Raw genomic sequence first — 22,295 nt, 5'->3', positions numbered from 1 at the left:
GACCATAAGCCAAAGTGTGAAGCAGAGGTTTCACTGACTTTTTGGTTAAAAAGGATGCTGACACTCCTTTCCTTCTTACCTCCCCTTCCTTGAGGCAAAATTCCTCCTTCAGAAATTAGCTAGTGAAACCAGTCGGAGCAAGTGATAGAGTTACAGTGCTTTGTCAGACTTTTCTGCCAAATTCTGACTAGGGATGCTGGTTTTTCAGAGGGCTTTACAGTCAGTCCATGTCAGGAAGATTCATACCAGCCTTGCATCTGTGTTTTTTCCTTTTGCATTGCTGTCTCTCTGCTGTATTTCTACTTCTGGTCACATACCATAACAGTCAAAAGAAGGCAAAGCAGTGGACTACTTCTGAAAAGTGAGGGGGAAGATGGTCACTAGTGGCCATATCACCATAATAAGCCCAGACTGTACATTTCTTAGGGCAGGGACAGCCTTCACTTTTCCTTTGGTTTGCATTTCAGGTACTAAAGGAAATAAAAAGATGACCTCAGTAATGCACCAGTATCATAAACATGCAAACACTTTAAAAAGACCTTTGAATAAAAAAATTTACTGCTTTGATGTATACAGATGGAGAAGCATAAGTGCACAACCAAACATGTAACCATGTGTCTGTCACATGACACTCATGGTGTTACCATCTCCCTGGCTGTGAAGGATTTTAAGCTGAGGACACACCTGTTTCTTAAACCTCATCAGTGTATGTTGGTCCATCTTGCTGAACAAGGCAGCTTTGCCCCTGATTGTGTTAAATGGCAGGAGGGGTAATGAGCGAAGGAACATTCCCTGTCCAGGCACTATTCTACAAAGACTTTATCTGAACAACAAAATGAAGAAATTGCTTCAGTCTGATCAGAAGAATGGCCAAAGACATTTCAAAAAGCATCTGACATTACTTTTCTTTACAATTATTAGTGATAGCAGTAATTTCCTTATCCCAGTTTGCTCCAGCTGAAGGCTTTGGGACTGTTTTAAGCAGAAGACAATGTTATTTCCAAGTCTCCTGAGATAAATTTCTTCAGTGTTCACTGTGAAGTTAGGGAGCATCAGCTGCCTGCCCTGGAGGAATATTGAAGCCCTGCCCCATCTGCATCCTCCCAGAGATAAGTATACACGTACATTCTGATCCTGAAATACTTGCCCCCCAGGCTCAAACTGGCTTATTGTCACAGAAGTAGGTTCTAAGTGTCCTTTGTCAATCATGATGCCAATTTTGCCCCCAAAAAGGCGCAGAGAACTGCTCAGAGACAAGAGTTAGTCTTTAAGCAGCGAGGTATATTTATTAGGCAACGTTGGAGAGCAGCCAGCTTGCACTGGACAAACTGCTCTATCTCTCCAGTGAATTTACAGGGTTTTATACCATTTCTACAGGTGATTGCAACATGTTCACATACATATTCATATGATTGCAACATCTAATTATAATATTCATAATAAGCAGAATCTAGGCAGTCGAGAGCGTGGTCTTCAATTTGGGGAGAATCTAGGAGGGTTGTTCCTGTTTCTTCATCCTCTGGCCCTTGGGCCAGCCTTCATCATCTTCATGAACTTTTCAACTATCTTGATTTTGGCAGACTTCATGGTGAATTTTGCAAGATTCTTGGACTCAAGCCCCACTTTGCCCCCTTATCTTACTTAGGTTGGGTGTGCGTGCATTCTTTCAGTGTACAGTACCACCTAATCTCTATCTCTAGGTTCTGGCAGTGCATCCTAGCTAAGTATTGGCAAAATTCTTTGTGCTCTTGTTTATACTTATATTCCTATATTCTACTTATATTCCTTTATTCTACTTAGTAAACCTATATTCTGACTTTTATTCTGATTTTAACTCTCTACCTGCTTTCTAGGTTTTGTCTGGCTTCAATCACTATTATGTGATTGAGTTTGCCAGCTCAATCAATTTTCCAAGATTGAAAGCTGCAATATGAATAGCCAGTGCCTGGCTTCCAGCCCACTCTTCATCTACCCATCCCCAGCACTAGACTCAAGTTGATTCACAGACTGTAAGATAAAAGCATGTGGACTGCAATGGGCCCACTCCTTTTCATTACACCCAGAAATTCCACTGATCTGATTCCACTTTTCTAAAGAAAGAAAGAAAGAAAGAAAGAAAGAAATTTGTGAAATCATACCATTAGGCAGTGACATGTCCATGCAGGCCTTCAGAGGAACAGTGTAATTGTGAAAATGACAAATTCCTTAAAGTAGAAAAACAAATTGGAGCACATAAAGAAAACAAGCAAATCCTTCTTTCCATCTTTTTAAATTTAAAATTATGGCAATAAGCACTACTCTGTAGCAGGATGCAAATATTACTCTTTGCCAAGTCCTATGGAAATTATGAAATATAATATAAGGCATTATAATTTATTATAATTACATTACCTAAGGCATTATAATTGTTATAATTACAGCCCTAGAGTAAAACAAAACTGTGGCCAAGATGTGCAGCTCTGGCTTAGTTTTGTGTATTGACAGAGCTGTCAAACAGCATTCTCATATTTAACAACTCTGCAAATATACAAAACTGGTAGTTTTTAAAAAGGAATGTCTTCATGAAATTGAAAATTCTGTTTCCTGAGCAGGTTTTTTTCTGTGATCTCAGCTTTAGTAATCCCAGGATTTTTTTTTATTATATTGGCACACTGTGGTGGTTCCTTATGCATACAGTAAAAGCCATTCAGTTTCTCTGTGCTTAAAATGTTCTTACCAGGAAAACTATTTTGGTATGAAGGGTTTTTTCTTTATTGCTTGTTAACCTAATTACTGAGTAATTACAGTTATATTAGTTCAGAAATTTAATGCCACTTATTTTACTTTCCAATGGGAGTGATTATAATGGCAATAGGATCATTGTTGCAAAGACTTTCAAACCACTTTAGATTTCTTTTAACAGTCCATTACAGTGTACTATCATGAAGCACAGTGTGATTCTCTTCAGAATGAATGAGGGATAATGAAAACAAACAAATATGATTCTATGCAAAAATTCTTTTAATTAAAAAAAATAAAAATTGTGCTGTCTGCACATTCAAGCAAATGCTGAAAGTGCCCAACTCAGCTGAAAATGTTGTCTCCTCACCCACAAAACAACAACTGGCAGAGGAACATAAGCACTGCAAATACCCAGAAGTCAAGAGGAAATCTGAACACAGGAAAATTCACTTAGACTGGAAAACTGGTTTTTGATACTGGAAACAATGCAGTTGGGGTAGCAGTGTGGGACCTTGGGGGAAGCCAAGTGTGAGTTAAACAAATGATGACTATTTAAAACCTCTCCCTGGGGCCTTTGTGTTTGAGGGAGGGTGTGAAATACACACAGAGCTTAGCTCACTATCCATTAAGGCCTGGATCCACCTTTACTGCTGGAATACTTGGTCTTACAGCTCCTGTATTTTCTGTCCTTTTTCCGTGGAGTAGGAATCATGGCTCTATGTTAAGCGTGTAGGCTCCTGTGTATTGTTCCCAGGATTGAGAGAGGAATTGTGCTTAGTTCTCACCTAAACAAAAAGAAATTCAAACTCCTGACTTTCAGAAGAGTGTTATAACTATGACAGAGCATGAAGAAAACATTAAAGATAATCTTGGCAACTGAGGAAGGGAAAACTGATTGGGTACTCAGTCAGGAAAGGAGGAAAACCAGCCATTTTCTTGTGTCTTTTCTTGAGTACTTTATGGATCTTCTATCTGGTATGACTGTATAAATAGGCAAAAGAAGGGAGAATACACCCTTGCCACGTATTTCTGTAGCTTCCCAAAGGTAGAGGAGCCTAGGTGAGGGCACCAGCCACCAGGTTCAAGTTTCTCTCACTTTCTCTGCCCTGTGAAGCCCTAATCATCCTCTACAACGCAGAGCAGCTCAGTAGGAAAAACTTAGGCCTGCCTTAAATGCACGTGAGGAACCTCCTGTGGTTCCTTCCACCCTAAAATAACCTGTTTCAAAGTGAAAGCGTCTGTCTGCTTCAGATTTTTCTCTCCTAACCCCAAAGATTTCATAACCTACAGGCAAGCTGCAGCGTGCAAGCATCCTCCCAGCAACAAGATTCAATCCAAAGTCTCTGACATTTTCAGAGGACATTTTACCTTACAAGAGGACTAGTCAGCAGCAGAGAACATGTGCTCCTGCCATGAGGATACTGCAGAAAGATGGCCATGTTACATTTCTGTAACATGTAAATGCTGTGACTTGGAGCCTTTACAGTGTAAGGAGTTCCCTTTAACACTTGACAGAGATTGAGAACAGAGGGGTAAAGGGAACAGAGAGACAGAAAAGCTTGGTGTGAGTTTCTATCACTGAGCAAAAGGAATTGATAGGATGGGCCTGACTCCACTGGTGAGTTATGCGTCATGGCATTCTAACGCAGCTATGGAAAATGGGTCAGTATTATTCTATTTTTGTAAGAATGGAATGAGACAGGATTGCTCAACCCAGGGTGCAGTGTCATTCTAGCTCATGCTGCAGCCTTCAGTGATGAGTTAAGGGAGCTTACAGTGAGTCCTAGAAGAAGGGGGGGGGAAAAAATCACTTGGCATTGGAACATATTCAGTGTTCATTTTGGAAGGTCCTCTGGTTAGAGATCTCCATGGCTGCCAATTTTTTTTTTCTGAATCTGTTGTGTGAAGAAAAAAGCTGAGGTCACTCAAAGTGGGGGTGAATAGTCCAACACAGCTGCTCATCAGTGAGTGTGTGGTCCACAAGCACTGGGGAGAACCAAGTGAGGGAAAAACCTGCAGCGAAAGCATCCCTGGATGACACTAGTGCTGTGCTGGTGCCTCCCAGACAGGCAGTCAAGGTCCTGGGAGCTGAGCATGCTTTGAGGCTGTAAGGTCTGCAGCTGGACTCTCCTCAGCCAGGCTAATGCACTGTGAGCGGGATGCAGACGAAGGAGGTTGCAGTATTCACTTGCAGCAGCTCACTGCCCTGGGAGGAAAGCTGACTCCCAGCTGCCACTGGAGTATTTTGCAGAGTAGCATTTTTTCAGCAGCTGCTGAGTACTTAACGTTTCCCAAACTGTTGCGTATTTTCCCTTTCTTCCTCAAAAACACTTCATAGGGCCAAGAGGCCAATCATCCTCATAAAACAGAATCTAAATGTGTTTTAGTTTTGTGAATGGGCTTCTGAGCAGCTGGTGTCAAAGGAAACCCCTAGAAGTCAGTTTCTATTACATTTCTCTTGCTTCACTCAGGCAGAAGGGGCAGCTCCACAGAGACCAACCTTGCCTTGGGGGAAAGAGGTGAGCACGGCCAGGCTTAGCCTCAAGCCCACTCCTCAAAATGAGATGTTGGCAGGTGTCACTCAAAGAGAGAAGTGGACACTTTTGGGAGCATAGGTGTCAAACACCAGGCTCCAGGGAATACTAGGAGTGGAAGGTGTCCCTGCCCATGGCAGAGGGGTTGAAACTGGGATGGTCTTTAAGATCCCTTCTGACCCGAACCATTCCGTGGTCATTTTCTGAGGCAGCGAGCTGCGTGCTACCTGCTGAAATTCCTTCTTCCCCTAACCTGTGGGGCTTTCACTCCACATTAAATTGATTTAATTTCAGTTTTTCAATTAGTAGAGCTGATACCTCCCTTCTGTAAGAACAACACGACAGTTTCTGTCGACAGAAATATAACAGAAACTCCCTCCTGGACTTGCGCCCCATGAACCAGAAACTCCCTTCGCAGCATCACCCAGCACCCCATACCCCTTTCCGGCAGCCGCGACCCACCAGAGCACAGCGGAGGCGGCCACCGCGTCTAAAAATCCCCTTTCCTAACGGGGGCTTGGAGTTTCCAGAGGAAGCCGGTTAGTCAGACTCGCAGAGAACCTCCTCCCGCCGAGAGAGGGGCGGGGCCGCAGGGCGGGACGAACCGCCTGGAGCAAGGCGGGCGTGAGCGGGTTTCGCTGTGACTTCCGATGGGGCGGGCAGCGATGAGGCTGCTGGCATGGCTCCTGTGCTTCGCGTCCCTCTTGGGTAAGCCGTGAGGGGCACGGTGGGGACCCTTCCCGAGCCCTTCGCCTTTCTCCCTCACTCCTTGCCGTCCGGGATATCGTGGGCGGCGGGAGCGGGGCATCCTTGCCCTCTGCTCCCCACGCGGCTGGACGGGCTTGTTCCGCCCCGGGGAGCGGCGTGCACGGGACTGCGCAGCCTGCTGCTGGAATTTCGGTGGGCTCTGGCAGTGGGTTGCGGCCTGGGAAGCTGCTCCAGGGGGGCGGCTGCTTCTCCAGGGGGGCGGCTGCTTCTCCGGGGGCCGTGACCGCCCTGGACTCCTGGCCCGGTCCCAGCGCGGCGACAGCGTCTCGTGCGCGGGGCTGGGGGGGGGGGGGGGGGGGGGGGGAGCGGTCCTGCCGCCTGCTCCCTGTCCTTTCAAGGCATAGCGGGCAGAAGCAGGCGGCTGCGTGCCTCCCGCATCTAACTCTAGAATTTCATGCCAGCCGTCAGCACTTTTAGGAACTCCCCACCCTGTTCTTCTGTCTCGTTTCTCTCAAACTTGTGTAAAGGAAGGTTATGGTAGGAAGTGGGTGTGATATTATGGCACCCGCCTACGGGGAGTTAATTCCCTCCTGTTCCTGAGGTGTTAAGGAGCTCAGGAAGCAAGCTTTTATTGTAGAAATATTCTTTGTCACCCCTGTATATGAAAGTGCTATTTATATTGTGTTCTGTGTTCCTTGTTGCTCAAGGAAAACCCATCAAAGTTGTCAAAGGGTTTGTGTGGTTTTTGTTTTTGTTTTTGTTTTTTTTTTTTAATTATTGTGGCACTTTTTTTCTTTTTTCTTTTTTTTTTCCCCGTAGAAGTAAATTATTGCTATTAACTTCTGGTGAAATACTAATCAAAGGCCTTCTTAGTCCAAGTTCCACCTGTGTGTCTGAGGAGCATAACTCTCACACCCATAACCCTTGCCCGGGGCTGTGAATGTGAGAAGTATAAAAAAACTCGCTCATTTTTTGAAATTGAAGATATTATGTACAAATGTTCTTGTTGTCAATAGAAGTAGCTGCTGTTGCTAGATGGGCCAATGGGACAAGGAGCATGGTTTAATCTATGAAGATCTTCTTATTATTCCTCTAGTGTAAGGGATTTCTTGGTGACTTTTTTTTTTTTTGGGAGTTTCCTGGATATGCCTAAAATAGGAGCTATTGTATCCCTTGTTTAAAAAATTAACAGTCTCCTCTTGCTTTTCCTGAAGGCTTTAAGCAGCTGGCTCTGCTACTGAGTGTTCAGAGCAACTCCCTCGAATTTCCTCCTCATACTATTATAGAAGTCTTCAGCTTGTTTTGTTTAATTTAGAGATATTGTTCTCTAAGAGAGCATTGAGGGTCTTTGATTCTGAAGTGGTTGATTAGGGCAGGAGATAAGGACTGCAAACTCTTTACTGTTGTTCACTAAACTAAATAGGCAAGCTTTCACACCATGTTTTTGTTTGTATGCTTGCATTATTGCTATTATGTGTGTTGACTATGTGTAAATGTTTCATGTTAATTTTAACAAGGTAAAATAATCTATCATTTCTGTATGAGAAAATCAAGACCCTGAAAGTCAGACTCATCTGCCCAAGTGCATAAAGTAGACCAGTACCAGTTTGACTTGGCATGCAAGTTTCTAGCCTGTTGCAAACACCAGGATGCTGTTGGTAGATTCTCATTCTCCTTCAGTCTTCCCGTTCTGAATCCCTGCCTTCTCCATCCAAATTCAAAGCACTGCACTTATCCCAGTTGTGTTGCTGAATGTCTGGAATGGGGTGGGAGATGTGCTTCTCCATTCTCTTGTGGGAGCCTGTGACACACAGAAGCTGCAGTGTAGCTTTGGCATCTTCAGAATTCCTACTCGACAAATAGGGATTCCTGCTCTTCACAATTGTGGTGGTTTGGGAAGGGGGAAGGGAAAGGGAACAAAAACTAAAATAAAATATATATATATCCCAATTAGTGACCCAATATCTAACAACTAAAAGAGTTAGCAAAGAAAATAGCTCACTACTCTCCTGGGACAACCGAGAGTTGCTCTGGAACGATCGCCGGCAACCTCCTTCTCCCAAGGTCGGCAAGGCCTAACCAGGCCTCGCTCCCCAACACGGCAGACTCAACAGCAGGGAACCTGCACCTCCAAGCCGCCGGAAGGAAAGAGAACGAAGGCCTCTCCTCCTTTCTTCTTATAATCTGGCTTATGTAAAAATCGTAGGGAGTACTGGGTAAATCTGGACCCTTCCTTGGTTACAAACTGGTCACCAAGGAAGGCCTAGCCCAAACCACCACAACAATGCTCTGCTGGGTCAGGTTTTTGTCTGATAAAACCTCAGACTTGCAAATTAGAATGCAAAGTCTCACCGTGAGGCTATGGAAGGACTTTGAGACATACCCAAGAGCATGTTCCTTCAGTCCTTGGAAATTCAAGGCAAAACTGTGCTCAGATTTGGGATCCTGGAGATTGTATGTGGGTGGAAAAAAAAGTCAATGTGTTATCTGTGGCCAAGTTTATTGAGGGAACCCACAGAGAAGTCTTTGCATCCTCCCTGGATGAGATGAATAAATAGTACCACACCAGCAGGATGTCACAGTGCAAGCCACACCAGTAGGGATGTTCTGCTCCACTGCAGACAGCAGCCAAACTTCTAGTAACTTTAGCAGAGCCAGGACTTCACCCCAAAAGCAGAGGGGATATGGGAATTAAGCTGAATATGTGAAGTAGAACACCTAGAAGCATTCTGCATCCGTAGTGCGGCTCATATGAGAGCCAGGCAACTCTTTCAATGTTCTGAGCATCAAATCAATTTTATGCAGTATTTCAGCCTTCTGGGTTCCTTAATGCTTCATTTACCAATTCAGCTTATTTATAAAAATTGAGTTAAGCGGAGAAGACTTATTTGATCTAAAAACAGAGGTTATCATGTACAGTATTGAGCATAGACTGACAAATAATTTTTAGCATCTCTCAGGTTTTCTTTCAAACTTCTTCTGAATCTCCAGCATAGAAACTAAACATACCTCAGTGTGGCATTTTGTTACTTTCTCATTAGGCTGTTTGACAGGTTTAGACTGGCTTTGGTTTTTATTTTAAAATTTTCTGTCTTTTTTTCTCTACACACAGAAATATATGCTCCTTTCTACATTTTTGTTGATCACAAAACCACTGATATTGCTCAGTGTTTTCTCCTGTGTCTCTCCACTCCATGGGAAATGTTATGAGAACTACATTACAAGGCATTGGGATGAATGGTGGAAAATCTGTACTCCTAAAAAATTCAGGTTGCTTGTAGAATGTGGTTAGTTCATAGGCTGCTAATAGAAATATTAAACAGTTTTTAATGATACGAATGGAAAAATCAGTCATCAGCTTTATGAAGCTGACACTCGCTTTTGTTGTCCTTTAGCCTTACTCTTGAATCTTCCTGAATAAACAGAGAAAAGTAGGAATGTCTCACAAAGGAAAAAAAAATCAAACCAAACATCTGCCCCCTGCTTAAAAACTCTTGATAAGAGCTGAGGCTGTTATATTATATTAAAACCAAAAAGAAATAAAAATTTTTTTACCATTGCTATTTAACAGTGCAGGATGGAAGTATGAACACAGAGTGAAAAATGTCACTGATAGTTTCTTGGCTTAATGTAATTAATGGTCTCAGACCTTAGAAAACCAGGATCATCAATATTCTGCAGCACACACTGGCCCTCCCTAATAGTTCACTACTGCTAAAAGTGGTGATTTCCAGTCTTCCTCCTCCCTCCCTCGCCTTATGCTGGGAGGCCATATGTTGGCCTGGGCATTCACTGGATTTAGCTAATTGCATTAGTTGTCAAAAACCTCCAACCGTATAAATTTAATGAACAGTGTTGACTCAGTCCAACAGAGCAGGAGGGCAAAAGCAGGTGGAGGGGAGGGAAAGTGGGATGTCCACGCACACCTACCCATGTGGGGGATCTGGTGTTTGCTTAATTGCCCTGAGCTAATCAGTTGTCTGGGGCAGGGGGCACAAGATTCTTAGAATAGGAGTTCTCATATTGCAGCTCTCTCCTGAAGGGAAGGTTTCGTTGTTTAAGTTCTTGACAAGAGAACTAGATAAATCTAGGTTGCCTCAAAGTACAGGCAATAATAGTTTAGTACATAAACCCTTCTGAAGCTGAAGTGTTAAGGTTATCCTAAATTTGTCTGTGTTATGGAACATACAGGTGTGTTTTTACATGTTCTCTTCCCATCAATGTCCCACATAGTGCCTCCACAGCAAAACAAGATTTGGATACTATGGTCCTGCAGTAACTCCCTCTCTGTGTGTTGAGTTCCCTGTTGTACTGCCCTGGTAGTACAGACTGCCCTGATAGACTCAGGCTGCCACAGAATAGATGAAGTTTCCCCACTGTAGAACCAAGTAAGAAAGACTCTTGTAAGGCAGGGATCAATCTTTCTTCTATAATAAGACCGGTTAAATCAATAATTAAATCAGAATAATTTGTGACTGAATAATTATTAATAAAGTCATAATGCTGCTCAGAGGTAATTTCTGGGGACTCAGGCAGTAGAAGGAATATACAAAGCTAAAGTACTTGGATTTTACGGCTGCACTGATATGTGAATGATAGGAGTGATGGAAACTCAAATTTGTACTACATGGGTAGTAAGAAGTGGCCTAACAAACTGCATGTGGTTTGCTTAGCAAAAGTGAAAACTCTGCTTCAACCAGGGTGATGATGAGAGCTGTGAGTAGGCAATGTTTGCTAATAATGTTGTGTGTATCTGGACCGTTACATCAGAAATTTCCTCTTGCTACTAATGGAGGAGTAATTTTGTGAAGCTTTTTCTCTTGCCGCTACCTTTAGTGTGTCCCTTGTGACACTGTACACACACCTTTATCCTGGTGTATGAACAGGCAGACTTGCTAGAGATGGAATATTTTTGTTGATGTTTGGTTACTATGGGATGAATAGACTTACCTGAAACTAACCTAAAGCAATGCTTTGGAAAAAGGAAAACACCCAAATCAAGAAGGTGCCACAAAAATAAGAGCCCATATATTTACATTCAGAAAAAGGAATATTCTTTCCAACTTGGAAATACAGCCCAATGGGTACTTCTAACATTAAGTTTATTTAGAGTCATCTCCTCAGAGTTGCTTTTGTATCAAGAGTCAAAGTTTTAAAGGTTAAGAAGCCAGAGCTGCACAATCAGTATCCATGTTGAGACGTTTTGAGGGTTAGGAGGGAACATAACTGTCTGCTGCTTACAGTTGCTGGGGGAATTCACAATTTTAAAAAAGCCTAGAAAAGGGGTAGTTGGGAAGTTACAAAAAATAAAACAAATATCCACTATTTAAAAAGCCCATCTCCTGAGGCAAACAGTTCCTTGCTATAAGTTAACCGGTAAGGACTTTTCCACTCAGCTTTAGCAGGTGGAACGTTAGTGTCTTAACGGTAATAGGAGAGTCTAACTGCTGCTTTTGTAGACCTAATATAGACATATATGCATTTCAAATAGCTACTTGAAACCCAGAAAAATAATGATAGTATTAAAAATAAAAAGGGAATTAGCTTACGGACGTTTCTCCAAAGTAACTCAGCCTTACATCAGCTCCAAGAAAACTAGTGAAGAAAGTCAAACCAGGTAGACAAATATAGTAATGAAGTATTTATTGCTGATAAATGGAGTACTAAGTTCTACTTACTCAGTCTTAACACAACATGGATACCTTTAGCATGCTGAAATGCTCAGAGTCAGAATTAGTCAGGTGAATATTAAGACTCAAGTACAGCACACTGGGTTGCATGGGTCTGGCTGCTGGAGAAGTGGGAGCAGAAGATGATGTAGACAAGATGAGGTGGTGGGTTTGCAGAAGAGGCTTTGCCCACACAATTTGCCTTCTCTTTATCTGTGGCACTTTCATCATGTGATTTGTTTGGAAGGGAAGAACAAAAAGGCTTGGCATAAGAAGGAATTTGGAGTGGGTTTTAGGAGATAGAGGAGCAGGTGGTCTGATGGTTTCTGTAGAGGCTACTGAAGGCCTTAGCACCCCACTACTTTGTTGTGTAAACTTTATGTTGGAATAACAGGCTACAATAAGGAGAGAGGGAGAAAGCAGAGAAACATGATTCTTATTTCTAGCCTTCCAAAAAGATTGTATGAGAGAGTGTTTGGCTGTCATTTCTCCCTCTTTGCTCACACTAGAGAAGCAAACTGCTGTGAAATCTATTTCCCTATAAAATTACGTAGAAAAGAGAGGGAAGGGTTCCTTGGAAATTTAGAAAACATATCATGACACATGCTTTCTTCAGAAGCTCAAAGAGACGTGGTTGTGACCTTATTTAACATTTCTGTATGATTTCCTTGAAAAAAAGGAAGCTGACAGATTGAGTGGGAGATTTCTTCACATTTTCACTAGACCAATAAAACAGGGAAATAAAACCAATATAAATAAAACCAAAATGTCCAATAAAATTTGGACATTTTTAGATGGCAGGAGGTGATGGTTATCCGAAGAGTAAACTTTTCGTTGTTCTGCTGCTGGAAGCCTCGAGTTTCATTAGACAGGAACTCTTCAGCTCCTTGCTGTGAAACCTTCGTTTCATCAGTGAGCAAGAGGAGAGTGTGCTGCAGAGAGCAGTGCTCCCCTGTGCCAAGCAGAACCTGTGGAGAGAAAATGTGTTTTCTTTTCCACTCTTCTTTCTCATTTCTTTCTCATTTCTGGGCTTGAAGGAGCAACAGGTTTTCCCTTATACCTTCAGCCTAGCTCTTATGACTAACTTAAAGGGAGTAAAGACGTGGAGAGTTTACCTGGATCGACCCCCAAGCTTAGGAAGTTATTAGTGGTTGGCTGAGCAGTGGTGGCTGTCCTTGCTTGTGTTCTTAGTCCCCAGCAAATGGCTGCTTCCTTTCCTTCAGGAAGTCATGTCACCTTGCTCTTGTCAGCAGCCACCATGGCTTGGCTTATGCATGCTGATATTAAGCCACCACAGCTTGTTTGTGTCTGTGAGCTGAAGATACCGAGAGGTAGAATTTCGCAGTGGGTAGAGCAGGGAGTTTTCCTCCATGCTAGGAATGCTATAGGTCCTTAGGCAGTGAGAGATGACTTGTTGAGAAATATATGCTCCTAGAAATTGTCTTTATGAAACAAAAGTCTCTAACAAGACTCCAAGCTTCATCAGATCAAAACAGTGTTCCACCCTGCCCAGCATCTTACTTTCCTGTGGTCTTCACACAAGTGTTGGAGCTCCCCTGTGTTCTTTTCTTTTCTGGAAATCGTTAATTGAGATGAGTGGAAAGAGAAGCTCATACTGGGGCAGTGGGAGCAAGTGAGATGTTTAAATCTGCCTGAACAGCATAGAAGACAAAGAAAGCACGTAGGTTGTGTTGAAAAGATGTGGGAGTGAGAGCTTACCCTGTTTGCTTTTACATTTCCTGTGCCTGGAAAAGGCCTCCATGTAAGTGCAGACATCAAGAAGTAGCAACTGTAATGGCAAAAGAAGAGTACTTCCATGGGTAAACTGCAAACAAATTGGATATTCCATAAAAAGTAAGGCATGGAGAAGACCTGTGTGTGCAGTTCTCTACCCAAGCACACAGAAGTGTTTCTCATTGCTTCAGTATCCTGTCTGAGAAAGTCCTTGATTCTCTGGTCTGGCAGCAAGCAGAAGAGCTGCTGACACAGTACACTGACTAGCACTGTTCTTTGCCGATGGGAAAGGACCTTCTGTCTGCTTTCATATGGAAAGGAGATAGGATGTGGAGCAAGATGGGTTATAGTTTGTTTTCTGGACTTGTACACAGTGAAGGGAAGTGACTTGGTGTGATAAAGCTGTAGTATCCACACTGATTTGTGAACAGTAGTAATGATGTAACATTGACATAACAATGATGACACCAGAACCAAGGGAAGCCTGGAATGATACAAGAATTGGTGGGTTCTTAACTTGATGCCTTTGACGAACAAATAAATAAAAAAATCAAAACCAAAACAAACTCAAAATAGTAACTGTCACTTGCAACTGGTTGGCTTGAGGAGTAGAAGTATTTCTGTTTCATCATGCACAGTTACTATTTAAAGGGAAGTTTTACTATTTAAAGGTCTCTTAATATGAGACCTCATTTATAACTTAATCATGCCCTTCCTTCAACTTAGTAGTAAAAAATTACCAGCTACCAGCTGTAGTCTCTGGAATAGAGTCTTTAATGCAAGTGTAACTTGAACTCGGTATCAACATGTTTTTGTCTATTACTGCCGTGGCAGTAATCTTGTGGTTGTTTTAGAGCTATCTGGAAGTTGATTCCTGAAGACAGAAGCAGGGACGCAGGGATGCTAATGGTTTACAGTATCCCCTCCCCACAGCAAAATTTTGTCTGTTACATCAGTAGATATTTTTTTTCTTATAAAGGTAGCTGTTTTTAATAAAAATTAGGGAAAATCTCTTATTCCTCTTCTGTTCTTATGTGTTTAATTACATTGAATATCTGGACCTTTTTAGCAGTTCAGGTTTCTGGACAGCTCCATTTCTTGCTGACAGCTCTGCTAGATCTCAGAGATTTGGATGTTATTTTACATATGTTGTCTGTAAAATAAGCTTGTTTAAGTGACATTTCCAAGGGAAATCCCTAATACCTCCATGATTTCAGAGCAGGTGCTTTGAACTGAGTAGCAATTTTATGTCAGAAGTGTGCTTTTTAATAACTGTGAATATTCATGCTGGAAAAATTTGTTTATTTACTCATAGGGAACTTCAGTCTGGGTGTTCTGCAACAAGATGCTAAAATAGATTTTACTGGTGACAATTTCATCTTTTTCACCAGACCATGGGTAGGAGACCTAATTCAGGTGAACAGAAGGAAAGTACTGAGGATAGAGGGTCTTAGGATAGGGAAGAAGATCAGGACAATGATTCTACCTGGGACCAGAATGTGGAAATTGGATCCCTTTGTAGTGCCTGTCATATGATTGTGCTGACAGCCTGTGTTTGGGTAATTCTAAACTAACACATGCCTTAGTTTGCAACATTGTGATGTGATTTTAACCTAAATTTGAATGTGTCTTATACTGCATACAGTGTTAGTCAAGCAGTATTTTATAAAACAATTGTTAAAGTAACTTGTTTTTTTTTTCTCTTGTAGTGCTCATCTACTCTGAGGATGTGTTTGGCATTGTGGGAGAAAATTTTACTTTTCCAGTAGAAATAAAGCAAAGAATAGAGGATATTACTTGGAACAAAAACAAGGATATAGTGGCTGAATGGGATGGGCAAGACCCACCGACATATTTAACTCATCTCCAAGGCAGGAGTGTGCTTAAGGAGAATGGGAATTTGACTATATTTAACTTGGAGAAGAGTGATGCTGGCACATATGAGTTAGTCTACCGGACTTCTGGGAAAGATGGTTGTTTAGAATTCATTCTTGAGGTATTAGGTAAGTAGAGGAAGAACTGCATAAAGAACGTGCACCACTTCATTCACTTTAAAAAATCTAGAAAGAGGATTGTTTATTTCTCAACAAAGCAAATAGAAACAATGGGGGGCTGTTCTTTGGCTCTGTTGTTAAGTTGCTTAGGCACTTTGAACATATTTTCAAAGGTGACATCTAATTTGTGTGCCAATCATTACTCACCATGGAATGACTTTTAGTGTGCATAGATGGCACGCTGTACTTCCAGGTAGACAACCAAACCCTTTGAGCAAGCTGACCATGTTATCCCAGGCATTATGTGCTTGAATATCTGTGGCATCATCCTGTGCCCATCTTACTCATCTTCACTAGCACTCTTTGGCAAATATGTTTGACCAGTGGGTATATTAGTCCTATTGACAGTGAGCCATGAGAAGGCTTGAACTAGGCATCAAAGAACCCCAAAGAGGTGGTTTACAGGTTCCTTTTAGAAACACATTTCTCTCTTGCTCATGTGTGCATGTGCACACACAAACCTTACATGAACACTTTTGTCTCTGCACTCTCCTGCTGCTTTTGTTGCTCCAGCCCTTGTACTGTGCTAAAATTCAAGGCAGTTTATAACTAAACTCAATGTTTTCTCTCCTTTTAGATCCCCCTTCAGAACCTAAAATAAATTACAGCATCAAGGGTGATACCCTTGTGTTAAACTGTACATCAGATTTCCAGAGGCCTGTGAATTACACTTGGAAGCTCAGTAATGATCCACGCAGCCATTGGAGCCGGGAATTTTCCATCCCTATAAAGAATATTGATGCTACCAAGAACGCTACATGTTTCATTACATTCTCACAAACGGAAAGAAGCTCTGAAATCTCTTTGATTCAATGCATTTCAGATGAAGAAGGTAATGAATGTGTCAGGTTGCAAACACAGGTCTGAGAGGCTTGGATGGGAAGCAGCATGAACTTTGTAAGATTTCTCCTGACTTCTAGGGGAGTTGGATTTAAAGAGTAAAAAGCATCAGAAGTGATTTGTCTGCTAAAAGTGTGTATAGGGTTGATGGAAGGTATGAGATTGACAGTTTGATCCCCACCAATAACTGGACTGAGTAATAACAGGAGACCAACTTAAAAGATCTCTTTTGAACCTTCTGGTCTCCTGTAACTAATGCTGATGACTTGTGCTCTATGTACTACTCTCCATGAATTGGAGTGAAACTGTTCAGTCATTTCAAGTGAGTTATCTAGCAGCATTAGATAAAATAATTTCTCATCTAGCATCATCTGCATGAATCAATGAACGTACTTCTTTCCCCCTTCACAGAGAGATATCAAAATTAGAAGAAAGAGTTTTCCTCCTGTTGCTTATTGCTTTGGGAAAGCCTTCAACTTGAGGCTTGTGTTTTTTTCTTTTTTTAAACAGAGTTAGATACATGTTTGGAATCATCTCTTTTGTAGGGTGTGTAAAGCAGTCCCTAACTGACACAGTTTCTCATTTCTGTGCAAAAGTAATTTTCGTGGTTTACTGGTGTAGAATTCTTCTTCCTTCACTGGAGTTCTGTGTTAGAAACTTGTTAGAAATGAGACATGTGGTGGGTTGACCTTGACTGGCTGCCAGGTGCCCTTCAGGCTGCTCTGTCTCTCCCCCTCCTCTGCAGGATGGGGGAAAAGTAGGACAAAAGCCTCATGGGTTGAGGTAAGGACAGGGAGAGATCATTCAGCCATTACTGTCACAGGCAAAACAGACTCAACTTCGGAAAAATTAATTTTATTTATTGTCAATCAAAATCAGAGTAGGATAATGAAAAACAAGAACAAGTCTAAAACACTTCCCCCGAACCCCTCCCTTATTCCCAGACTCAGTTTCGCTCCCAATATCTCTACCTTCCTACCCTGAGCTGCGCAGGGGGACGGGGAATGGGAGTTGCAGTCAGCTCATCACACGTTGTCTCTGCTGCTCCTTCCTCCTCAGGGGAAGAACTCCTCACACTCTTCCCCTGCTCCAGTGTGGCATCCCTCTCGCAGGAGACAGCCCTCCCTGAACTTTTCCAATGTGAGTCCTTCCCAAGGGCTACAGTTCTTCACAAATTGCTCCTGTGTGGATCCCCCACAGGGTCACAAGTCCTGCCAGCAAAAATGCTCCAGTGTGGGCTCCTCTCTCCATGGGGCCACAGGTTCTGCGAGGAGCCTGCTCCAGCGTGGGCTTCCCATGGGGTCACAGCATCCTTCAGGCATCCACCCATTCCAATGTGGGGTCCTCCACGGGCTGCAGGTGGATCTCTGCTTCCCTGTGGACCTCCAAGGGCTGAAGGGGGACAACCAGCCTCACTATGGGGCATCATGGGCTACAGGGGAATCTCTACTCTGGCGACTGGAGCACCTCCTACCCCTCCTTCTCCACTGACCCTGATGTCTGCAGGGCGGTTTCTGTCACATATTCTCAGTCCTCTTTCCCTGCTGCTATTGTCTAGCAGTTTTCCCCCTTTCTTAGATGTGTTATCCCAGAGACACTACCACGGTCACTGGTGGGCTCTGCCTTGACCAGCAACAGATCCATCTTGGAGCCAGCTGGCATTGGCTCCATGCAGCATGGGGGCAGCTTCTGGCATCTAATCACAGAAGCCATCAAAACCTTACCCCACAAACCAAATACAAGATGTTTGCTGAAATTTCATTTGGCTGAAATCTGGCTCTGACTTTCATATGCCAAAAAATGGAATAGCCATTGCCTTTCAAGGGGTGATGTGCCATCACTGAACTGAGGTACATAACACATAACTGTGCTGGAGTTGGCTTAGGGTTTTGCTACTAACTGACTCTTGTGCATTGATTTATTGAGGCTACTTTTTAAAAATCAAATAGGCTATAAAACGTACTCAGGGTTGTGTTTCTACTGAACTGTTGCTTTATAAATAACCAATCTTTTTTTTTTTTTTTTAAAGGATACGGCTCTCAGAAAAGAAACAGAACTATTCTTATTGTGCTTTTTTCCCTCTTTATACTTCTGGGAATCCTAGTATTCCTATACATGAGAGGTATGTAGAGCATTTCCTAATTGAGTTTTATGTGCTTCAAGATTATGCTCATCTAAGGAACTGTGGAACATATGAAAGTTTCTAACCATGGGATATTTTGTAAAAACAGTAATAGAAACAAGTACAATTTAGGCAAAGGCTAGTAGATTTGAAGGAAACGATGTACTGAACTTCCTTGCATTTGGGCACTGGGCTCTGAGTGCTGGGAAACACTGCAGTTTGCATTTGCATATTTCTCCTTCAGACTGGGTGTTTCATTTACTGTTTGTTTCTACTTACCAAGTGTTTGTAGCCTCTCCTGTTCCTACCTGAGAGTCTTTTGACAGCCCTTTTTGAGCGCATCGTAAAGCTGCCCTCAAGATCAGATTTATTGTTAGGGCAGGCTTATACCACGACCTGTTGAATACTGAGTCTAATCTGACAACTCAGTGTGATCAACTGATAAATGGGGACTTCTGTGCCTCCTGTCAGCCTGTGTTGTATTGATGGAGGGGTATGGACAGATGCTCACAGATCATTATGATCAGCAAAATGTCCACTTTATTAGAAGAAAGACACCTTATATGCTGCTTATGACACTCAGACGTGTATTTCTTGTTCACACAAGATTGGATACATAAGGAAAACATACTTTGTTGTACAGTGCTAATTGGATAACAACAGGTGTCCATAGGAGATGAGAAAACTTGTTCACCTGCCAAAAACTCCTCCTTGACTTTGGCAGAAAGCCTCTTTTGTTCTAGCCTCAAGGCTGAAGCCATTTTAAGTACGCAGTTAGTTTTACTGTTCACACCCAAATATACCAAGGCAATACTCATGGAAATGCAATGGAAATTGTTCACACAATTTCAATACACCAACAGTGTTGCCATCATCTTGGAGTTTCGTATTTCCTGCTGCCACCTTTTTGGGTTAATGTGTCAGTTTGTCTTCTGGTTTGAAAAAGAGGTGCACACCTCTTTGTGTTTGAGAGGGTTCCAAACAGGAATACGTTTCTTCATCCTATGCATGCTCTGCATGGAAGATTCCTGTTGGCTTCCGGATGGGGTGGCTGTAGGGTGAGGAGTATGGGGAAGGACTAATTGATGATATTCTTGAGGAAGGCTCTGATCAGAACTTAAACAGATATATATGTTGTATGTGGGCCTTATGTTTTCCTGTTCATTCTCCATTTAGTTGGCATGGAATCATAAACTAGGTTGGAAGATATCTCTGGAAATTTCATCCAACTTGCTGCTCAAAGCACGACTAACTTCAAAGCTAGATCAGGTTGCTTAAGGCCTCACCCAGGCAAACTTTGAATAGTTCCAAGGATGGAAATTCCCCAGTCTCTTTCAGCATGCATTTAATTGCTTGTAACTGGCCATCAGATAGAATCAAAACAATTCTGTTACTTCCCTTGAAACAATGAAGGTTTGAATATGCTAGAAAAGAAACTTGTTATACCTTGGTAGGATAAGCGGTGCACAGGTAACAGCAAAAGAGATTTGCTGATTTAAGTACAAGACTCAGAATCATAAATTAAGCTCTACCTTAGATTTGATTAGATGTGTTCTGACTTCTTGTTGCAAGAGGCCCATTCTGTTTATCTTTCACTAATTGTCTTTGCCCCAAAACTATATTTCATTCTTTGTTCTTTGTCCAAGTCAAGTATTCAGTCGCATGTTCTCAGTGAATTTTTTTTTTTTCTTTTTTTGGTTTGGGGATAGGGGAGGGGATGGAATGAATGGAGGCTGTCAATGAGTTTCCAAAGAAACTTTATTTCTGAGTCATTTCTCCAAGTGTTCTGTTTGTTTGGGTGCAGGTAGAGATAAATTCGAAAGAGGAAGAGTTGCTCAGAACAGTCCAGTGCATGGCTCAGGTAAGACAGTGTCACAGATGTCTGGAAATCAGATTGTTGCTTTTGTTTGGTCTAGGCTTGTCAGTTTTTATTCTGTGTCAGTATAGTCTTTCATTGAGAGAGGTAAAGGAGTAAGTTTTCTTAGAGTATACTTATTTTTTTCTAGTGACTAGTACCTACTTTCTAAAATAAATAAATTTCATTATAGGAGAACGTGAGCAACTTTTCTCTATGGACAGCCAGGAACAGCATAACTCAGACAGAGGTAAGAAACCTGTATTGCTGTATTAATATTTTTGGACATCTGCTATTGTTTGGAGCAGGGACTCTGATTTGCTCTTTACTTTTTTGCAGGATCTAAGCTTTTGAATTGATTTTCAGTGTGGGCACATGTAGACTCAAAGTCTCAGCTGAGGTCCGATATGGGATAATTATAGGAACCTGCACTTAGTGAATGTGTTAGTGGGGCTGGCAGAGTTACAGACAGTGAATCACCTCAGATTTCCCTGGTCAGCAGCTGTCTTTGGAGATGAATTCCCTCTCAAACAGTGAAGAACTGGGGCTGATTTACATGCTGAAATGAGGTTAATATTATCTGTCTCTTTTATTCTTACATGTTTGTGCAGTCTACAACTTCCTCGTGAGGGGAAGAGGAGGGACAGGCACTGATCTCTTCTCTGTGGTGACCAGTGACAAGGCCTGAAGGAATGGCCTGAAGTTGTGTCAGGGGAGGTTTAGGTTGGATATTAGAAAAGAGTTCTTCACCCAGAGGGTGTTTGGGCACTGGAACAGGTTCCCCAGGGAAGTGGTCATAGCACCAAGCCTGACAGAGTTCAAGAAGTGTTTGGATGATACTCTCAGACTTTTGGGGATGGTCCTGTGCAGGGCTAAGGGTTGGACTCAATGATCTTTGTGGGTCCCTTCCAACTCAGCATATTCTGTGATACAAAATTCTTTGAGAAATTTGGTTAATTATTTTCCTAAACTTTTCTAAGTATTCATATCAAGTGTTTAGGGCTGAATATGAATGTGATGCATTGCTTATTCCCAGTGTTCCCCATGGAAATTTCTTATCAAATAAGACTAGCAGTAGTTTGCTGTTAATTTAGCTTAGCATGTTGTTAGTCTGGTGTGCAGAACTATGGTCCTTGCTTTTGGTGTGTGATTCTGGAGCATGCTTGCACCCGTTGGGTCAAGCTGCAGTTCTCTCCTTTGCCTTCTCTAACCCCTTGCAGTTGTTTCAGAAAAAAAATCTTTTAGCAGTATGTTTGATTGACTCTTACTCCATTTTGCAGGCCTGCCTTCTTCTTGTAACAGCCAGGATGAGGGAAGGAGACAGTCAGTGGAGGAACTTCTCACCTCTGTTAGTTGCCAGTCTGTTCCCCACCCGTGGTTTATTTCTGTGATGCTCCTCTGCAGGCAGTACAGAGTATCAGTGGTCTGCATTCTTGTCTTCCTGCCCAGATCTTCACTTGAGCTTCTGCTGTCCATTCTAATCTGCATTGTGGTTTTTTGTTTGTTTTTTTTCTTGGTGTTTTGTTTGAGTGGTTTTGGTTGATTGTTTGTTTGTTTGTTTTTTATTTCTCTTTTTATTTGCTGCAATATTATTCTGTTCTGTGGCTTCTGTGTCTATGTGTTGGAGTATGGAAATTGCTCCATACGGTGAGCAGAGAAGGAAGGGGACAACTCCTTTAGTCTGTGCTCCTTTCACAAGGGTGAATTTGGCTAACGTGTTCCAGCTTTGACGTGTATGATTCTTGTTGCCAGGACCTGTGGTCTGTTTTTAGGAACTAAACTAAATTAAACCCCAAAACAGTTAAGCAGATTAGGGAGAACAGGGGAAGACTATTGAAAAACACTTTATTACGAGACCAAACACTGTTTCAGTGGGGAATAGTCAAAGCTCCCACCATCAGGTGCAGAGTCAAGTGCCCTGTTGGAGTGTTCTGGTGTTGAATTAACAGTGTCTTCACGTGGGATACTCGGTCTGGTATCTCACATGAGCTGCTGCAGTCAGCATCCTGGAGCAGGATGTTTCTTGAATTGCAAACTACTGTGTTGCTTTGCAGAGAC

The 22,295-nt window shown here is 42.3% G+C and overlaps 1 protein-coding gene and 1 long non-coding RNA gene across 13 annotated transcripts in view; both read left to right on the top strand.

Moving 5' to 3' along the window:
• LOC135409231 (uncharacterized) overlaps positions 1-22,295 on the top strand; it is a 124,624-nt gene that overhangs the window by 88,086 nt on the left and 14,243 nt on the right. The gene's annotated exons all lie outside the window — the stretch shown is intronic.
• Positions 5,830-22,295, top strand: part of CD58 (CD58 molecule) — a 30,709-nt gene continuing 14,243 nt past the window's right edge. For 3 of the 9 annotated variants that reach the window (XR_010428100.1, XR_010428101.1, XM_064644471.1), the window contains exons 1-6: positions 5,833-5,963; positions 15,076-15,369; positions 15,998-16,252; positions 18,290-18,382; positions 20,187-20,243; positions 20,431-20,487. Coding sequence is in view for 5 of the 9 variants with exons in the window: in XM_064644471.1 (XP_064500541.1) it covers positions 5,906-5,963; positions 15,076-15,369; positions 15,998-16,252; positions 18,290-18,382; positions 20,187-20,243; positions 20,431-20,487 (814 nt within the window). In the remaining 4 variants the exon portion in view is untranslated. Of the gene's footprint in view, positions 5,964-15,075; positions 15,370-15,997; positions 16,253-18,289; positions 18,387-20,186; positions 20,244-20,430; positions 20,488-21,517; positions 21,586-22,295 lie in introns of all 9 variants that reach the window. The other 6 variants (XM_064644470.1, XM_064644469.1, XR_010428103.1 and 3 more) reach the window with 5 other exon arrangements.

Source organism: Pseudopipra pipra, chromosome 2 (assembly GCF_036250125.1).
Source record: "Pseudopipra pipra isolate bDixPip1 chromosome 2, bDixPip1.hap1, whole genome shotgun sequence".
Lineage (NCBI taxonomy): Eukaryota > Metazoa > Chordata > Aves > Passeriformes > Pipridae > Pseudopipra > Pseudopipra pipra.
This window is presented reverse-complemented; position numbering and strand designations above follow the sequence as displayed.